This window comes from Protomyctophum parallelum (genome assembly GCF_964188405.1).
Source record: "Protomyctophum parallelum genome assembly, chromosome: 10".
NCBI classification, from domain to species: Eukaryota; Metazoa; Chordata; class Actinopteri; order Myctophiformes; family Myctophidae; genus Protomyctophum; species Protomyctophum parallelum.
In genome coordinates, this window is record NC_139704.1 from 23,658,383 (window position 1) to 23,678,961 (window position 20,579).

Sequence of the window (20,579 nt, forward strand, 5' to 3'; positions counted from 1 at the left end):
TACTCACGTATTTTGAGGTATTTGTTGTGTTTTACTTGCAAATACTGCACCTTTCACTCCACTATAATTATTCGAAAACCTTAGTTACTAGTTACTTTGTAGATTTTGATTATTATTACAAAACTTGATTATTATTATTATTACAAAACCTACAGTAACCACTTCAGGGGGTCTTTGTGTTCAATCTCGGGTCTCTCATATTCACATATACGCTACACATCTCTCACACATCCTGCCTCACTACTGCAAGCATCCATTTCATTCATGTGCCTCGATCTGGCCGGGGTGGTCCTAGCAGACAACGCACGTCTTCGACTTCCCTCCATCTTCTATGAGACAGAGAGAGAGAGGGAGAGGGAGAGAGAGAGAGATTGATTGATTCAGAACCTGTGGTCTTAAGCCCTAACCACACCAAAGAGTCAAGACTGTTTTAGCGTTGTCCCTGCGGTGTGATATGTCTTGTTGCACGTTGACCCACGTTGACCATAGTGATTCAACGCATGGAATTCAATGGCCCAAACCACACCAAAGGGTCGAGACGGTTTTAGCGTTAACTCCTTGCAACCGTTTGGACCCAAGGAGTTGCATGGTGACCCTTTGGTGTGGTTAGGGCTTTAGTCTTGGTCGTAACAGTGTTAATTTTGACAGAAGATTCTGATTTAGTCTTTAGTCTTTTGAATAACACACAATTTAGTTTTAGTCTAGCCACTCAGCTACAGCCGTCCACTCAATTTACACGTCAGCAGACCGTCTGGCTGCAAGGATCTACACCGTTCTGGCCAAGCCCCCCAGAGTGGCTGGGAAACGTTGAAGCCGCCAAATCTACTGGCCATAGCTGGAACTGCAAGCATGCATTCTTTTGCCTGTGCATTTAGCACGAGTTCCGAGCAGCTGGGGTTTAACATGGCGTGCTCGTGAGCACATTGACCACCAGGTGGTGGTCAAATCGACGCCACTGAGCAACTTCCATTGAAATGAACAATGGGGGCGGCGCTGTCCGTTCTCTAGATCATATATAACTATGGTTCCGGCACGTACCTCCATCTCCTCCACCTCCACCCTTCTTCGCATCCTCGACGGCCTTCACCTTGGCCTCGTGAACATCCGCCAGCGCCCTCCACTCTTTTCTGTTGTTATTCAACCCGTCAAACATGGGCAGAATCTCCTTGTGGAACCTAGAAAACTCCTGCACTCGCACACGCACACACGCAAAGAACGAGGGTGGGGAGCGGGGGGGAGAAGGAGAGCGATTGCATGAGATATTTCACTGGGAAATTGAACGGAAAGCACAGAGATGGTACTAGAGATGCTGTACAAATGGCAGATCAACATTAAAAGAGAATAAAGTCCACGCCCTGGATCTCAGCTACCCTTTCTTTTTTATTACTGTTCAACACTTCGTTCAATCTATCCATTAGGAATGGATTGATGAAGACTGTTTGAGCGACACGTTGGACAGCAAAAAGAGCGAGGGGGCAGAACACTTTGTCCTCCTTTAGAGTTAAACGAACGGACCTCTCTTAAAAGGTTCAAGTGGCTCCTTAGTACCTTGTACACAAAGGAGCAGACGAAATCAATGAAGCCACACTGCATCTTGGGTAGCTCTTCGGAGTGGTTTCTGTCCATCATTGGCTACGGAGAGAGAGAGCAGGATGACATTGTTGCTTTAAAAAAGGTTATGAGGAATGGACAATGTTTTATTGACTTTTATTTATTCAAGGCAGACCATTTTTCAGTAGAGTACAACATGATCAAAACATATACGGGAAAAAATATTTTTTTTAAATAAAGTGCAATATAATGAACAACAAAAGAACATGATAATGCAGACACAATATCTACTGTCCAAGATGAAAGAAATGCTCTTACAATGGGTTGCTGTTCCAGAACAGTCCTCTCCAGATCCCCCTGCTCCCAAAACTCTGCTGCCACCATCAGAGCCACCTAGAACCAGACCAGACCAGACCAGACCAGTCATATGTACTATATGAGTGACAATAATGTATTGTACTCATGGATTAAAAGCAAAATGAAATCTCACAGCTGAATCTTTTGTGAAATCTCACAACTGAACATGAACTGAACTGACTCAAACCAAGCATGGAACAGAACATGACACGCACACCAGTAAACGCACACACAATAGGTCGCAGGTATAACACTGTAGTTGGGCATAGACTGGCACTTGTTTCCACTCGCTACAACATGTCAAATTATGATGTTTTGGCTAGCCATACAGCTAACCATCCTGCTATAAATGTGCCACGTCTCTGCGTGCGCGTGTGTGTGTACAGTTGTAATGCACGTAACTCGAGAACCGTTTGACCCACCAACTTCACATTCGACACACGCGTTCCACACCCCCACAGGGAGTGCAGTGCCAGTTTTCGAGTCGGCCAGACCCACGGTTCTCCAGAACCACCACAAAAGTCTCTGGTCAGGCTCTGCCAGTGGGCCTAATGAGGCCAACTCCTTTCACCTGGGCCAGGCTCTGCCAGTGGACCTAATGAGGCCAACTCCTTTCACCTGTGCAATTTCCAGCCTCTGCCTCAGCAAATTGAGGCTCAACCAATCATGCTCTGCGAGTGGGCCGGGTTGATGATTGCCAAGTACACTTTTCAGTTTGCAGTCCACACACACACACAGTCACACACACACACACACACACACACACACACACAAACACACATACACAGATCTCCATGTGGGACACCGGCTGACAGTTAAAACGGGTGCTATGGCAATGTATATCATTAGGTTCCCACTTCCCAAGTTGCATCGTTCCCAAGTAGGCCGGTGGCCAACTGCGACGGGCACGTACAGGTCTAGTGTTGAAGAAATTGCAGATTGAGGATTTAACGTTTAGGCTTAAAGCCTGAGGAAGGTCCGGAGGGACCGAAACGTTGCTTCATTAAATAAGAAAATACTCATGTACTGAGCAAATACAGTGTGCGGGTGTATTCTATTGCTTTCATTGATGTCCACTGGCCTACGCACCTGTGCATACGCCTGATTTCTAGGTGTGCGAAAGTTTTCTCCTGCAGGCTTATGAAATATCTTTCATTTCAATTCATTTCATATTTATTTATTTAATTATAAATATGATAGATCATTAGGGTAATAAATAAACAAATAAACAAACAAACAAAAAGGAAAAAAGGAATCCATTTATCACCGAATGGGTTCCCAGATTGGGCTGATTGGCTGAATTAAATACATGCATTTCCTGTTGGGAAATGTATACTGTCTGATGATTGGTTGGATAATGTTTGATACATCCCAACAATTTAATTTGTAAAGTTTCTGGAAATTATTCAAAAATGGCCATAGATAGCCAGTCTACAAACTCATACAAACTTTCTTTCTTTTGTCATTCTGGACGGGAACCCCTTGTGGTGTTTTAAACATTATGTTATACTTTAGCTGTTGAAAATAGCAGATGTACAAGCTCATAGCTTGTAGATCTGCTATGTTTGAAATAAGAAAATGCGGCGCCAATCTTTAAATATATTCTTTCAGAACTAAAGTTTTTCTTTGCTTCTCTGGGGGTCCCTGGAAAAAAAAATCTGATGGGGGTCCGCGGCCAAATATAGATAATTCTGGGGTGTCCTTGAAATGAAATAGGTTGAGCACCACTGACATAGAAACATAGGTTTTTCCAGAAAACTTTTAGGATTTAGACGAATTTTATTTTAGAATCGGCCTCAGTCCTAAATGGGTCAAATTGAACGCACCTTGCTCTGGACCTCCCATGGCTTACAGATGGCTGACAAGTCACAGGCAGTCATCATCATGGCCCTGTGGAGCACACAGCGAAAGGTCAGAGGTCAACACACACACAACACACAAACTGGGGTGAATGACTGTCCAGCCATCGAGATGAGGTTCTGCCAAAGGCATTCAGGACGGGAACCCCTTTTTGGTGTTTTAAGCATTGTTATTCTATAGATATTAAAAAATAGCAGATCTACCGCACAGAGTGCGCAAATCTTATTCTATAGCTATTCAAAAATCGTATTCTATAGCTATTAAAAAATAGCATATCTACCGCAGAGTGCCGTGCTACGAGCTATTTTTTTAAGATCTTGAAAATGTGGCGCAAATCTTTGAATATATATTCTTTCAGAGCGAAAGTTTTTAACTCATATCTTTGCTTTTGGCGGGTCCCTGGAACAACATATTTTCAGATGGGGGTCGGTGGCCAATTACATCAAATTTTTGGGGTCCTTGACATGAAATATTGAGCACCACAAATATTTTGGGTCTTTGACATGAAATATTGCGCACCACTGATATCGAAACATAGGTATTTCAGAAAACTGTCAGGATTTAGAAGACTTTTTTTCAGGCCTAAATGGGTTAATATCTTTAATTATTAATAACTTTAGCAGCCGTTAATACATTCTATGTATACATTTGAGTTGGTGCGGCTTGGCTACGGAAGTCGTCAACGTCACCATAGACTGCTGTATGCAGAGTATGCGGAAGTGCCGCATTTTCGCAAAATACCGCAAATAGCAGACCTACAAGCTCGTAGCGCGGCACTCTGTGCCACGCTTTGAGCTTGAAGATCTGCTATTTTACAATAGCTAAAGTATGACATAATGCTTAAAACACCAAAAGGGGTTCCCGACTTCCCGTCCAGAATGGGTTAAATTAACATCATGAAAGGTCCCACACACACTGAAGAAGGCATTTAGCCGAAATGTTTGTCCCAATGAAATAGAGCAAATAAATCGGTTGCCATTTATTTCTTGGTGTGTGCGACCTTTCATTTATTATATATTTAATTCAACGTCGACTCGGCATAACATCAGAAATGATCCCAGAACGTCTGCGTTGTGTTCAATCACCCGGACGCCGCCTCGATTCAGAGAAAACAGCCTTTTAAAAAACGGCCCAGAAACAGGAACTGGACTCCTGTGTTTCCTTCCTTACGCAGTGACGTGTGTCACTGCGTCACGTGACACGCACGTTGACGCAGTGCAAGGCATGTTGGGTTACAGGTGCATGATTTTTTTTAATTTTTACGCTAGATGTGAGCGCGTCAAAGGTCTGCGAACATCTAGTAAACAATAAGTCACGTATTTACATGATGATTTCCTTCCTGGTTGCGTTGTTGGCGATGTGGTCTGTCTTCGCCTTCTCGTCCGTCATCGGCTCCGTCTGGTCAACGATCTTCTGGAACAGTGTTCTCTTCCTGGAAGACAAAGCCAAAAGGGTGGGAGAGCAGTTTGTCTTAAGGCCCATTCATAGTCTGGATTTTCGGTGGCGAGGTGACCACCGCTCCGGTGGTGAGTTGACCACTGGAGCTGTAATAACGTGGAGCGGTGGTGAGTAAAAACAGAGAGCGGTGGTTTGCTCTTCACCGCGGCTCCGTGACATCATGTTGTAGTTGCGGTGGTCACCTCACCACCGATAAATCAGACTGTCTGACACGAACTACCACTGCTACTAAACAACTAGGGCTGGGCACACATGAGGATCACAAAAATCCAATATCTAAATATGTTTGACTAAATACCTCAATATCGATATTATAAATGCCAAGTTTGTATTGTGATAATATCTTTTTTAGATAAAATAAAAATGGTAGAAAAAAATGTCCTTCCGCACACCTACAGGGACAGGTGCATCGGAGCAGGCAACCAGTGCGAATAATGAGACAAAAGGAAATCCCGCACACCGTCTTCACTTGAATGGCAGCAGTTTATTCAGCTAACGACGTTTCGGTCTCACGACCTTTACAGGATAACATTAATACATTTATTTTGAGAGTGTACAAAAACACTGAGTGCAACCAGTTCAATGAACACTGAGGATTTTACAGTGTAGCATAGGTTCCCAGAGAGAAAAATAAAGTATCAAACTGGGATTCAAAATATTGAGAATAACTGCTCTCAAAGGAGTTCACCCAAAAATTACTTATTTAAAAGAAAAAAAAAATTGATCACACCCCATGAATTCAAGGCTTCATGGGGTGTGAATGTTTTGGGTGAACCACTACTTTGATCCAGAGCGACTTACAATAAGCATGGCAAACACAAAAGTTTCTTACTTGAAGTAGAGTGCCAGATCTGTGGCAATAATGCACACTTCAAACAGATGCTGCACCGTCTCAAACTGGCGCTTCTGAAGATTCTGGAAGATGTTCAGATTCTGTGGAGCAACGATAGTCCCGTGTTAGTGTCGCGATAGACTTGAATGGTGTCTACCGGTAAATGAAATTGAAAGAAAATGTTTTTATGATGGGAAAAAAATTATTTGGAAAAATTTGAAAGTTTACAAACTTTATAATTTTATGACATTTCAGGAAAATAGAAATGATCCACCCAGAATGAGCAGTGCAGAAAGGTAAGCTCTTTTTTATTTCAAGCTTGTATTGCCGAGTATGCTTGGTTGTTCTCACTCGTTTGACCGTTCTAGAAACACAAGTCAAAGTTCATGCGATGGAGTCTAAAGGCATATTCAGATATTTTAGATGAAGAGGTGGCCACCTTTTCATAGTCCATCACTGTGCTCACATCTCCTAACCTCCATGGCCAACAATTCCTCAAATTCGTTCATTGTTTTCCCTCTACTTTCGCTCTACTCAGTGTCTCAGTCCACTGCCTATATCTCCCTCTATTCTATTCCTTTCTGGTCCTTTTTCAGTTTCTTTCCTATTCTATATTATAGTCTATCTCTGTCACTGTCACTATTATTTAATTCCTTTGTTCTCGTTCTCCCGCTGCTGTGTTTCGCGAGTTTGCTTTTTGTTTTTACGTCGGGAGCTTGCAAAACCAAACTTCTAGACCAATCACATTCGGAGCAAGTCTCTGTGACCAGCGTGTTGGTGGTTAATAAAATCACACCCGTGTGAACTGAGTGGTGCAACTCCCCTCTCTCCTCCCCCCCCTCCTCTCTCTCTCTCTCTCTCTCTCATTAGCAGGCAACAGTGCAGCACTAATACTATCTCTCTCTCTCTGTTGGCACAACAGCACCCCTACTGGTAGTCAGTCATACTGGTGCTCATACTCATGAACACATACGGTAGGTGAACAACACATACAAACGGACATTGCTGGTTGTAGGAGTGGTTGCACCACTCAAAAAACAGAGAGCTCTTCACCGCAACTCAGTGACGCCATGTTGTAGTTTTCGGTGATAGCGGTGGTCACCTCATCACCGAAAACTGGAGTATGAATTGAATAGGCCTTAAATGAAACCCACCTCGTCTGACATGAGTGTCTTGCTGTACTCTAGGTGGTGTCTCTCCATGATGGAAGAGCTGTGCAGTTTGGCCAGAGGTGACAGACTCCTGCAAGACAACAAGCATCAACATTCTAACAGTTTGGCCAGAGGTGACAGACTCCTGCAAGACAACAAGCATCAACATTCTAACAGTTTGGCCAGAGCAGTGTTGATTTCGTCGACTAAAACTAAGACGAAAAATGTTCGTCGACTACCTTTTTCGTCGACTACCTATACAAACCCATGTAACTTCAAACTTTTTAACCATGTTAGATTCATCGAAAACAAGGTTAACCTTTTTTTCGGGGGACACATACTGCCCTCGTGATAGCCTACGTGTTTTTTTAATGACTTTTTTCATTTATTTTTATGATTTAAAAAAATGCATGCTCGTACTTTGTCTGGTAGAGATTGTTGGTTCCTCTGTGGTCGATATCGTGGCAGAATCCTGCAGAGACCATGGCAAACATGTCCAGGTCAGAGTAGTACTTCTTCAGTTTACCTGTCTGTGGGAAGACAGAGAGACCCGGATGTAAACAAGTCTTCTGGTTTTATCCTCGTAGCAGTTTTTGTATTGACCCGTGCTTTTGTTGAACTGCTTTTTAATTTTAATCCTGAAAAGTTAACAGTTTGTGGACAGCCGACAGAGATGTGACCCACCGTGAGCAGTGTGAACATGGTCTGGCCCACATTGAAGATAGGTAAGGGATAATGTATGGCTGGGTGGTTATTGTCGATAGATAAATCACCGACAGGGTGATTAATCTATCAACAATGACCACCCAGCCATACATTATCCCACTTCCCCATTACACGTCTACTTAATACACAAATTACTAAATTGACCCAAAAATGACAACAAACCAAAGTATTTCCTTGCTTATGCTGGAAATGAAAGTATTGCAAGTTGGCCCCGCAGCAAGAGCGCAAACGAGTCGCCTCGGAAACAAGGAAGTGAGCGTTGATCAAATGGAATACATTTTCGGGTACTGTGTCGTCTATTTCTCACTTCAAATGTTTTCAAAAACATTCTTGAAAGCATGTTGTTTAGTTAGATGACATTGTGTGTTAGTTCACAATTCACATGGCTGTCATGTTGGGTACAGCATAAAGTCCAAGCAGTGCAGCGGCCACAGCCAGGTGCTCCGAGCCTTTGATTAGACAGCGTGGTCCGTTATAGATAGAGCGGAGCAGTCTGTTATCAATAAATAACTCACTGCTGAATTCGGCGACTGACTCACCAATCATAATCAAGCATTCAACCAAGCCGTGAAATAAATGGAGATAATCAACGCTACGTGACTCAACATGAGCAGAGTGAACATGGTCTGGCCCACGTTGAAGCAGTGACTCACCATGAGCAGAGTGAACATGGTCTGGCCCACATTGAAGCAGTGACTCACCATGAGCAGAGTGAACATGGTCTGGCCCACATTGAAGCAGTGACTCACCATGAGCAGAGTGAACATGGTCTGGCCCACGTTGAAGCAGTGACTCACCATGAGCAGAGTGAACATGGTCTGGCCCACATTGAAGCAGTGACTCACCATGAGCAGAGTGAACATGGTCTGGCCCACATTGAAGCAGTGACTCACCATGAGCAGAGTGAACATGGTCTGGTCCACATTGAAGTGACTCACCATGAGCAGAGTGAACATGGTCTGGCCCACGTTGAAGCCGTGCCTCCAGTTGTGGTAGGTGATGTCACGATAGCCCCGACGCACCGTGTACATCCACCGGGTCAGGATCTGAGGAGAAGAAAACCACGTCATCATAATCACTAGTGGAAGAAGTACTCGCAATGCTCTCACACACACACACACACACACACACACACACACACACACACACACACACACACACACACACACACACACACACACACACACACACACACACACACACACACACACACACACACACACACACACACACACACACACACACACACACACACACACACACACACACACACACACACACACACACACACACACACACACACACACACACACACACACACACACACACACACACACACACACACACACACACACACACCCTGTACCTCTGCTGGGACTTTGAACTTCTCCACCACTCCCATCTCAAAGTAGCAGCGGATTCCCATCTGGATGAGGTCAATCTCGGACAAGGGCAGGTCACTGAAGTGGAACTCCAGCAGGTTACTCTTCTTGGCGTCAGGGATCTTGGCCCTCTGGGGGGGGAGAGAGAGAGAGAGAGAGAGATGGTTGGTTATATCTTAGCTTGACTCAACTACAGACAACTTTGGGGTTTTTTCAACCAAGGTTCACGTTTTAGGTTATTAGAGAAAGTAAAATATGAGTGTTACATTTTTTTCATTTGCTGCTTTCTTCCGTTTTAACGAATTCAGCTATTTTTGACAGGGGGCGAGGGCATTCAAACAAGTGGCAACCATCCCGTGATCTTTTGTGGCCAGATGTAATTTTCTGGAGTCTAGTAGGGCTAAATAATAATAAAGAAATAGCTACCGTCTTCATACCAGACTACCAAAGCTCTACATATCACCCATAAACAATATACTGTACTGTAGGTAGAGTCGACCATGATGTTATCCTAAAAGCATTATCGTTTCACCATGTTCTTACCAAGAGTTTGTACATTTCTTTTTGGTCACAGTCCTCTGGTGCACTGCCCATCTTCTCCTCAGTGTTCTGCATGAATACAAAGAAAGTAAAATAATCTAATAACACATCATGAACACATTTCAAAATATGTATTTTTAAATTTAACAAAAAAGGGAAAAAAATAAAAAAATATATATAAAGACATAAAAAATATAATTAAGAAGTAAATTAGAAGAAAAAATGTTTTCACTACTTGATTAGAGGGAAAAAGTCGAGTCTTGACCTGAAAACCACAGCTAGTTCAACGATCAAGTGTCCGCCCTGAGACTGGGAGGTCGGGGGTTCGACCCCCGGCCGGTCGGGTCATACCAAAGACTTTAAAAATGTGATCCAAATTATGCCTCCCTGCTCGACACTCAGCATCAAGGGTTGGGGGGGGGGGGGGGGGGGGGGGAGTCCCTGCGACATACTAGCATCATGTTCAAAGGGGTGTACTTGTACATCAAGCTGCCTCAAGCTACAGAAACAGGAGCCTCATCATGGGCCTCATGGAGCCTCATCATGGGCCTCATGGAGCCTCATCATGGGCCTCATGGAGCCTCATCATGGGCCTCATGGCTCGGCAAGGCTTACTCTTCTTCTTTTTCAGTGCCGGGCGGTGGCAGGTCAGGAGTCTCAGGACCAGTGTTGATTTCGTCAACTAATACTATGTCGAAAAATGTCCGTCGACTATTATTTTTCACTGACGAAAACTAAATGGAAACTACATGAAAACTAAGCTACGTTGACTAAAACTTAGACTAAATATATTGACAATTTCGTCAACAAATAAAAACTAGACTAAAATGTTAGGAAGGGACTAGTGGACAAAAGATCCAGTATAAGTAAGACAAGCCATGTTATGCTGAAAATAGCAGATCTACAAGCACACAACGCGTCGTGCTGCGACGCGTTGTGAACTTGTATATCGGCTATTTTCAGCAAGTGTAAAATCAGCCATTACGACACCATCAATGCCAAAATACATTTTTGTCAACTAAATCTACTGTAGATTTAGTCGACTAAAATCTTATGACATTTAGTCGACTAAAACTAGACTAACACTAAAACATTCCAGGTGACTAAAATGTGACTAAAGTAAGTTTTATTCCAAAGACTATGACTAAACTAAAATCTAAATTTGCTGCCGAAACAAAAACACTGGTCAGGACTTACCAGGATGGACTGGACGTGTTGTGGGGTGGCTTTGTTCTGGTAGTTGAGCTGCTCCTGGGCGATGTCCATGGCCCACTCCGTCCTGTTCAGCTTGTCGTACGTGTCACAGTTCAGCGTGGACCAGCCCAGGAACTGGGTGAGGGCCTACAAGTAATACCAGGACACAATCCATCACAGTTCAGCGTGGACCAGCCCAGGAACTGGGTGAGGGCCTACAAGTAATACCAGGACACAATCCATCGCAGAAACACCAACTTTAACCAATATTAAGACCGGGAACACATCCGTTTCACCTTAGCTTTTAACCAATTTTAACCATTATTTTATACTTTGGCTTTTGAAAAAAATAGCAGCTATTTAGCTCTGACACACAAGTTACCTGCCAATATTTAAATTCCAATATAACCGTTTTGTTAGAAACACAAATCTTGTGTATACTACTGCAATCATATTGTCTAACACTGGCTTGGTTTCGTCGACTGAAACTAAGATGAAAAATGTTCGTCGACCAACCTTTCTCACTGAGAAAAACTAAATAAAAACTAAGCTATGATGACTAAAACTAAGACTAAATATATTGACAAAAATGTTAGGGAGGGACTAGTGGATAAGAGACCCAGTACAGCTAAAAGACATGTCATTTTATGCTTGGTTGCATGCTGAAAATAGCAGATCTACAAGCTCACAGTGCGATGCAGCACAACGCATTGTAGATTGACTATTTTCAGCATGTCTAGCCATTAGGACGCCAAGGCCTGCCAAAATACAATTTACACGATTAAAATCGTATGATATTTAGTCGACTAACAGTGAAAGACTTCAGATCACCTAAATGTGACTAAAACTAAATCAAAATGTGCTGTCAAAATCAATCCCTTATATATTTGAATATGTATATTTGTATGTGCCTTTTATTTAAATTAATGGTACGACCCATCAGGGTTGTGGCTCTTTCGGGAAAATATTTTTTTTTGTATGTTATCTTTATTTGACTCATATGTGACTTGAAAATATTAACAAGAGAAACTTTGATAAAGAAACGGTCAAAATCGATTCATACTTCTGTAACTTGCTCGTCCGGCTCGTCAAACGGCTTGCCGTCCTTCCTGTTGAAGAAGGTGGCGATGCCCACTATCTCCTCTTTCTTGTTGACAATGGGCAGAGAGAGGACGTTCTTTATCTTCCAGCCCGTCTCGTCCACGGCTTCTTTCTGAGAGGCACATTTAAACCAAACATCCACACGTTATCTTTCTGAGAGGCACATTTAAACCAAACATCCACATGTTAACACGGCACTGAGTGCCTCGCTATGAGCTTGTAGATCGTGACAATGTGGCACAAATCTTTGAATATATATTCTTTCAGAGCGACCATTTTTAACTCAAATCTTTGCTTTTGGGGGGTCCCTGGAACAACATATTTTCAGACGGGGGTCCGTGGCCAAATACAGATAATTTAATCAAACTATCTTTCTGAAAGGCACATTCAATCAAACATCCATTATCTTTCTGAAAGGCACATTCAATCAAACATCCAGACGGGAATAAAAGCATTCGTGACATTTTAGCTATTAAAAAATAGCAGATAATTATGCAAGCTCATAGTGCGTCACTTTTAGATCTGCAATTAATGAAAAATCTTGAAAATCTGCACAAAGCTTTGAATGAATATATATATTAAAGCAGAATTTTTAACTCAGATCATTGCTTCTGGGGGGGTCCCTGGAACACAATACTTTGAGACGGTGGTCCAAATATATAATTATAACATGAAAAGGTTTGATAATTAACCACTGATATAGCAACAGGAAACTGTTCACGTGATCGATTGTAAAAATGTAATGGAGTAGAAGTAAAAGTATTGGAAATTGGAAATACTCAAGTAAAGTACAAATACCTCAAAATTGTACTTAAGTACAGTACTTAAGTAAAATTACTTTGTTTCTTTCCACCACTGAAAATTCTCCATTCATTGTCAATGGGAATTTAATGTTTGAAGTTTGTGGACGGTAACCAAAAGCTGGATGTAGAAGGGGATGGCGGCGGCGCCCAAAACAAAAGGAAAATGGGTGAAAGTGATCTCACCTGGAATGTGAAGTACTCGTCTGCTGGGGCGTTCATCATGTTGCAGATCTGGGATCAAGGAGACATGAGGTTCAAGACAGTCTGGGATCATTGGAGGATACGTTTTGAATGAAATGTGTAGTGTACTTAATTATTATTATAATTTCTTTATCCCACGATTTTTGTAACCCATTTTTGTTTTTTTCACCCAGTGTCAATTGTCTAATGTAATCCTAGACACTATATACACTCCCTCTGCCAACCTGGGGAGAGCAACGGACTGACCTCATGATTCCTTCAATACATGAAGAGTCCAAGCCGCTTCTTTTCACCTGACAAGGGGGGGGTTGGGAGTTTGCCCGGTTGGACCTATAGCGCGTGGAAGGAACATTTCCTTTTTTGGAACGTTATTCCAACCAGTTCCTTTCCCCCCCTCCATCAGGCGCCCCGACTGGCCAGGGGGAGGCAGTATAGAGACCAGGATTACTACTGGAATGAAATGTGTTGTTGGACAAGAGGTCAACTTACAAATCCTTGCTCGGCCACGTATGTGGGCAGTCCACTGACCAGGGCCCAGTGGTCAGCAGGAGGGGCTCTGTGGAAACGGACCAGATCATGAAGAAAGAAACATCAGTGGTGGGGAAAAAAAGTACTCGCTTTTTTGTAAAAGCACAATATTCTGAGATGTATTGGAAAGTGTAAATACTCAAGTAAAGTACAAAACACCTCAACATATTACTGAAGTACAGTACTTCAGAAAATGTCCTTCATAGATGTAGATCTGTTCATTAACCCATTTAGGATTGAGGCCGATTCTAAAAAAGAACAATCTTCTAAAACAGTTATCTGAAAAACCTCATGTTTCTAGTCAGTGGTGCTCTACCTTTTTCATGTCAAGGACCCCCAACATATTTTCACCATCTGAAAATATGTTGTTCCAGGGACCCTCCAGAAGAAAAGATTTGCGCCACAAGATCTACAAGCTCGGTACCACGCTATGAGGGAAATATGCATGGGGAAGTATTTCCTGGGCCTGGCGTCGTCATGAAAGGGGGCGGGACAGTGACGCCCTATGGTGCCAGACAGTACTATGATGTCCGCCAGCTCAATATTTGGCAACAAACCGTAGAGGCACAAATGCAGATGCACAGACAGATTCCCGGAATGTACATGTGTAACCAACCCAATGCTGCCTGTATGACCAGTGTTAGTTTTCACAACAAATTTTGATTTATTTTACTCAGTCTTTTGAATAAAATTCCAATTATTTTAGTCACATCATGTGAGCTTGTAGATCGGCTATGTTTGGTTGTGACGCGTTCGCGTTGTGAGCTTGTAGATCGGCTCTTTTTGGTTGTGACGCGTTGTGAGCTTGTAGATCGGCTCTTTTTGGTGAATGTTCCCCCCAGAATATAGGGATGCTGGGGCGTAAGTGTTTCATGTTTTGTTGTACACAGAATATAGAGATGCTGGGGTGTGTTTCATGTTTTGTTGTACACAGGTTGAGGCCTCATATAATCCCTCTGGACTTCTTGCCTCCTCCTAGAACTTTCCTTTTTTGTATTCTACGTGTATTGTTTTTATATTGGGCTAAATAAAATAAAATCTAAATCAAATCAAAACACTGTTCATATACAATACAGTATGTTATGCTACTCACGGGATGACCTTGATCTCCTCCTTTTCCGTTTCCAGAAGGTAATCAATGATTTTGTAGAAATTGATTTCCTAAAAAAAAAGATACAAAAACATTTGATGATTATTATGCATTTGTTTAATCATCAGAATGTGTGTGTGTGATTTGTGAATCCTTGTGAAAGGATCGATCGCATCCCGTGGCATCGGAAGATTGTGGCAGACAGTGGTGGAAAAAAGGTACTCACATTTTTTACTTAAGTAAAAGTATCAATACTGCAATGTAGAACTACTCTTTGGAATTCAACATGTACTTGAGTAAAACTACAAAAGTATTGGAATCAAAATGTACCAAAAGTAAAAGTAGTGATTGTGCAGAATGTTCCATATTTCAAGTTTTCAAATGGATACAAATATTTTGAAAATAGTGATGTCATTGTAACAGGCTCTGATGTCACACAGAGTAGTGATGTCATTGTAACAGGCTCTGATGTCACACAGAGTAGTGATGTCATTGTAACAGACTATGATGTCACAGTGTAGTGATGTCATTGTAACAGACTATGATGTCACAGAGTAGTAATGTCATTGTAACAGACTATGATGTCACAGAGTGTAGTGATGTCATTGTAACAGACTATGATGTCACACAGAGTAGTGATGTCATTGTAACAGACTATGATGTCACACAGAGTAGTAATGTCATTGTAACAGACTATGATGTCACAGAGTGTAGTGATGTCATTGTAACAGACTATGATGTCACACAGAGTAGTGATGTCATTGTAACTGTGTTCTTACTCTGCCATCAGGTGTCTTGGGTCCCTTGTAGGGTTCCTGGTCTCCTAGTTTGATCGCCCATTCATCATAGAATTCCTATCAAACAAAAGGAGAGAGACTCGTCATTTCATTTGCAATATTATTATTAACCACAAAAAAATACTCGTTGTACGCCGAATGCCAAAAATAGTGGATCTACAGGCTCACAATACATCGATTAGTGATGCAATGTGTTGCTTGCAGAACGGCTATTGACATTTATTTAAATTCGGGAGGAATTCTGGCACATTTCTTGCAATCGTTTTGAAAATGTTTGCCTATAATGAGTGACATGCTCAAAATAGGGACGTCGGATTGATAGCGGTTAAGTTAACGTGATTATTATTATATTATTATGAAGAAACCACAACAAAATCTATCTATCTATATATTTATTTTCAGGAAATGAAGAAAACCGTATATTTTGAAAACGAAGCAATACTGCTTCATCAAAGTTGCTGTTGTGACTTTATATATTGTCAATTACTTGTGAGGGAGGAGAGCTGGTGGAGTTAGCTGTTTTACTGTTTCAGACAGTTTGAGGGTGCAGTGGAGTTAAGAGGTTTTGTCCCAAGCACTTTTTACTACTTTTCATTGGTTCAATATTTTCGAAACAACACACTGACGTAAAGGTAGGGCGTTCAATAGCACTGATTTATGCACAAAAAAACAAACATTCACTAGGCGGAAGTGAATGTTTGTGGACATACCTTGTCTTTGGTCATGTCCAGGAGTCCCACAGAGTAACGTTCACACTTCAGGTATATTCTGACAGTGTACAGAGCTTTGTGAAACTGCCTCTCGATGTCAGTCAGCTCCTCAAACACCTTGCTGGCCGACCACAGCATCACCTACGGCCAAAGGGGGACAAAGGACTCACATGAAAAGTACTAAAAGTATCAATACTGCAACTCTGTTACAAGGCAAAGTCCGGAATTCAACATTTACTTAAAGGTATATTCAGTGATTTCACTCAAAAAACCTTAGGTTTCGTTTTTGGCTGGGACCTAAGCCTTTCATCCAATCAGGATAGAGAGCCAAAAACGAAACCTAAGGTTTTTTGACCCCCAGGGGTCAACTGGGGACAGGGAGGAACTCCTTATATGGTCAGCACACTCTATAGTAGAGAGGATTATCACAACAAAACAAAAAAATTAGTGATATTTGAATTAAGTGAAATCACTGAATATACCTTTAAGTACAAAAGTATCTGTATCAACATGTACTTTATAAGTACGAGCAGTAGAAAGCACTGAATGTCTTGTTTCAAATGTTAAAACGTCTTTTGAAAATAGCCAATCTACAAGCTCACATTAAGCTTACATTAAGCCGATGTACAAGCTCACAAAAATGTGAGCCTGTAGATCGGCTATTTTCAAATGGCCGAAATGTATATAAGGGTGAAGTGGGTAATGCTACTGTGCATGTTGTGTACTGTGCTTTACCTGGCTCCTTCGAGACTCCACGTACCACATGTATGATAGATATTTTAGGTGCTTTACCTGGCTCCTTCGAGACTCCACGTACCACATGTATGATAGATATTTTAGGTGCTTTACCTGGCTCCTTCGGGACTCCACGTCCCACATGTACGCAGTGTTGGCCTGGAGGATGATCACAGCGGCAAAGTTCAAATATTTGTTGAAGAGCTGCAACAGGTTTAGGAGAGAAATAAAATCACGTTGGTTTAATTTCCTATTTTCACTTTCAGTAGCAAAGAATGACACGACAAGATAGTGGCTCAGAGCCTCATGGCTTCAAAAGTCTAATATCTCCTCCGGTCCATAAGGATATCCCTTTGGTCTAGTAAATGGTAAATGGTGCATTTATATAGCGCCTTTATCCAAGGCGCTTTACAGAGATTGTGCATTACATTCACCCATTCACCTATTCACACACACATTCATACACCGATGGCAGCGGAAACCATGCAAGGCACCAACTAGCACATCGGGAGCAATTAGGGGTTCAGTGTCTTGCTCAAGGACACTTCGACAGTAACTCTGGGGGAGCCCGGGTTCGAACTGGCAACCTTACGGACGGTTACCATCCAGGCACTCTACCCCTGAGCCACCGCCGCCCGTCTAGTAGTGGTTAAGATATTGGACTTTCACATGGGAGACCCGAGTTCGAATCCCGGGCGTTAGACACAACAGGGTATAGAAACCTTATGTATATGATGTATCGCCATGTTTTGTTCTTGCTTAATGTAAGTCGCTCTGGATTAAATAGAGCGTCTGCTAAATGCCTAAATAAATATGTATACCAACCTCCTGGTCGCTCTTTGAGAACTCGTTAGCGCCCTGCTTGTTGAGTGCCATGACCACGCCCATGGGCTCCTTGTCATTCATGATGGGCGCGGTGAGCATGCACTTAGTCGTGTACTTGGTCTGCTTGTCCACAAAGTCACTGAAGTGTTTGTCCTGGAATGGTCAGGACAAAGCACACACACACACACACACACACACACAAATCTTTGAATGTATATATTTTAAGGCAAACATTTGCTTCTGGGGGGGTCCCTGAAACAAATTATTTTCAGATGCGGGTCAACGGGCCAAATACTGTACATTATCATTCTGGGGTCCTTGACATGACAAAGATTTAGCACCACTGACATAAAAACATACCAGTAGGTACTGTATATTCAGAAAATTAGAAGACATTTGTAGAATCTGGTCTAAGCCCGTCTCAATATATTAACTTGTGACACACATACCGAATGTTGTTGTTTTTTTGTATCATTTTTATCCCACGATTTTTGCAACCCATTTTTTCCACCCAGTGTCAATTATCTAATGTAATCCTGGGAGCTACACAGTACACTCCCTCTGCCAACCTGGGGAGAGCAACGGACTGACCTCATGCTTCCCTCGCTCCCTCAAGGCTCACCCTACCTCCTTAAAATGGTTTTGTTTTTGGCTTTGGCCTTTATTTTATTTTTTATGGAGGGACAGACAGTATGCTGACAGGAAATGGGGAGAAAGATGGGGGGGGGTGACATGCAGTAAAAGGCCGTCGGGATCGGGAGTCGAACCCGCGGCACACTGCCAGACTTGGGCTATAGCGGCCAAGGTGCCTGGACCGCTGAGCCACGGCCCCAGGCCTCACCCTACCTTCTTGACGTCGGCGATGTTCTGCGCTTTCTTGGAGTGCGCCGACCACCCGACGATGCCCATGTCGGTGGGGAAGACGATCTCCACGCCGGGGTTCACCAGACACTTGTCGTAGGCCGAGGTCGGCGTCACGTCGAAGAGCACGTTGTTCAGCTCCGGGCTGCCGTTGCGGGAGCGGCACGCCCAGTAGCTGAGACGGTCAGCCTGCACCAGTAAACAGATCCTCTGCAGGACCTGTTGTTCGTTTGTTGTTGTGGCGTGCAGTGGAAGAAAAAAGACTCAAATGTTGTTGTTTTTTGTTTGTTTAAAAAAAAAAACTTTAGGCTTTATGTTACACTTTAGCTATTGAAAAATAGCAGATCTACAAGCTACGAGCTTGTAGGTCTGCTGTTTTTGAAAATCTTTGAATATACTGTATATTCTTTCAACGTTTCAACGTTTTTAACTCAAATCTTTGCTTCTGGCGGGTCCCTGGAACTACATATTTTCAGATGGGGGTCAGGGGCCAATTAAATATAATCTTGGGGGTCCTTGACATGAAAATGTATGAGAACGACTGACATAGAAACATAGGTTTTTCAGAAAACTCTCAGGATTTGCAAGACATTTTTAAAATGTTGACATCAGGTCTAAATGGTATTTTTTGGGGGAGGGGGTTTATTGATAGATTACAGTAGTTTGACAGGAAAGGGGGAGAGAGATGGCGGGGGAAGACACACAGCAAAGTTCGTCGGGATCAGGACTCAAACCCGCGACACACACTGTCAGTGTGCCTATAGGTGCCTGGACCGCTCCGCCGGCCCAGGCCATACTCAAATGTTTTTACTTAGGATATTTCCACGATATTTATCACCATATCGACCACCACAGTATCAATACTGCAATATAGAAGTACTCTGTTACGAGTAAAAAAAATGCACTCGAGTAAAAGTACAAACTTAAAGTAAGTAAGTAAGTAAAAGTGCTCATTGTGCAGAATGTACAATTTGAAGTCTCCAAATCTAGCCCACAATGCGTCGTACGACGCATTGTGAGCTTGTAGATCGGCTATTTTCAAACGGCCAAAATGTATACAGGGCTGTATATGTATCATGTATGTAATGTACTATGTACAAAGTAGCTATAGTAACTAAAGTTGTCAAAGCTTTCAGTGGAGTAAAATACAATATTTGCCTCTGAAATGCAGTGGAGTACAAGCAAAAGTACTGACAATTTGACATAATCAAGTAAAGATACAAATACCTCAAAATCGTACTTACTATAAGTACGGTACTTAAGCAAACATACTTAGTTCCTCCTTCCCACCACTGACCTTGTGCAGCTGCTTCTCGAAGGGGTCCGTGGTCTGCATCTCCTTGACCAGCTCGAAGATGAACTGGGCCTCCTGGATGCTGGTGGCATCCTTGTAGGAGGTCGGGTCCTTCAGCTGCACCTGGTTGTTGAAGGCGGCGGTGATCACGTCCGCCTTCACCTTCTTGTCGAAGTACTCCTTGGCGAACTGCGGGTTGTTGTCCAAGAACTTCTCGCAGGTGTCCTTATCCGCCATCTCTGCCTGAGGCTGAGGGGTTGTATGAATGGACGATATGTACTGTATGTATATCCCGTGCCAGCCGTGCTGTGTCAAGGAGGAGAGAATGCGCAGAGGAGCGGCGGCGGTCTAAATCCACAAAGACGTGTTGCGAGAAGAGGAGACACTTATCGAGGCATCCCTCCACCTCCGTATCTTCTTCTGAGCGACGTACGCAAGCTGTGGCTCCAGGCTCCTTTCACTCCCTCGGGCCAACAGAAGGTATAGTGGCTTACAGAGTAAGGGGATCCCCTGGCGTTATGACGACTCTGACGTAACACGCAAGAGTCATAAACCCACCTGAGCTTTCTTAACTTGTAAATCC

General features: G+C 42.8%; 1 protein-coding gene across 1 annotated transcript; it reads right to left on the reverse strand.

Moving 5' to 3' along the window:
- Nucleotides 1-291: 291 nt before the first annotated feature.
- On the reverse strand, nucleotides 292-20,233 carry LOC310866280 (cone cGMP-specific 3',5'-cyclic phosphodiesterase subunit alpha'-like; the record flags this gene model as incomplete). Its single annotated transcript, XM_083775853.1, has 23 exons — nucleotides 292-329; nucleotides 1,039-1,186; nucleotides 1,549-1,632; nucleotides 1,870-1,944; nucleotides 3,735-3,798; nucleotides 5,093-5,200; nucleotides 6,059-6,159; nucleotides 7,213-7,300; nucleotides 7,630-7,739; nucleotides 8,874-8,981; nucleotides 9,302-9,448; nucleotides 9,861-9,926; nucleotides 11,055-11,198; nucleotides 12,115-12,264; nucleotides 13,139-13,186; nucleotides 13,646-13,712; nucleotides 14,778-14,845; nucleotides 15,554-15,628; nucleotides 16,282-16,422; nucleotides 17,131-17,220; nucleotides 17,842-17,994; nucleotides 18,688-18,921; nucleotides 20,000-20,233. The coding sequence occupies 23 exons, from the start codon at nucleotides 20,231-20,233 to the stop codon at nucleotides 292-294; spliced, it is 2,541 nt and encodes an 846-aa protein (XP_083631979.1).
- Nucleotides 20,234-20,579: the final 346 nt, after the last annotated feature.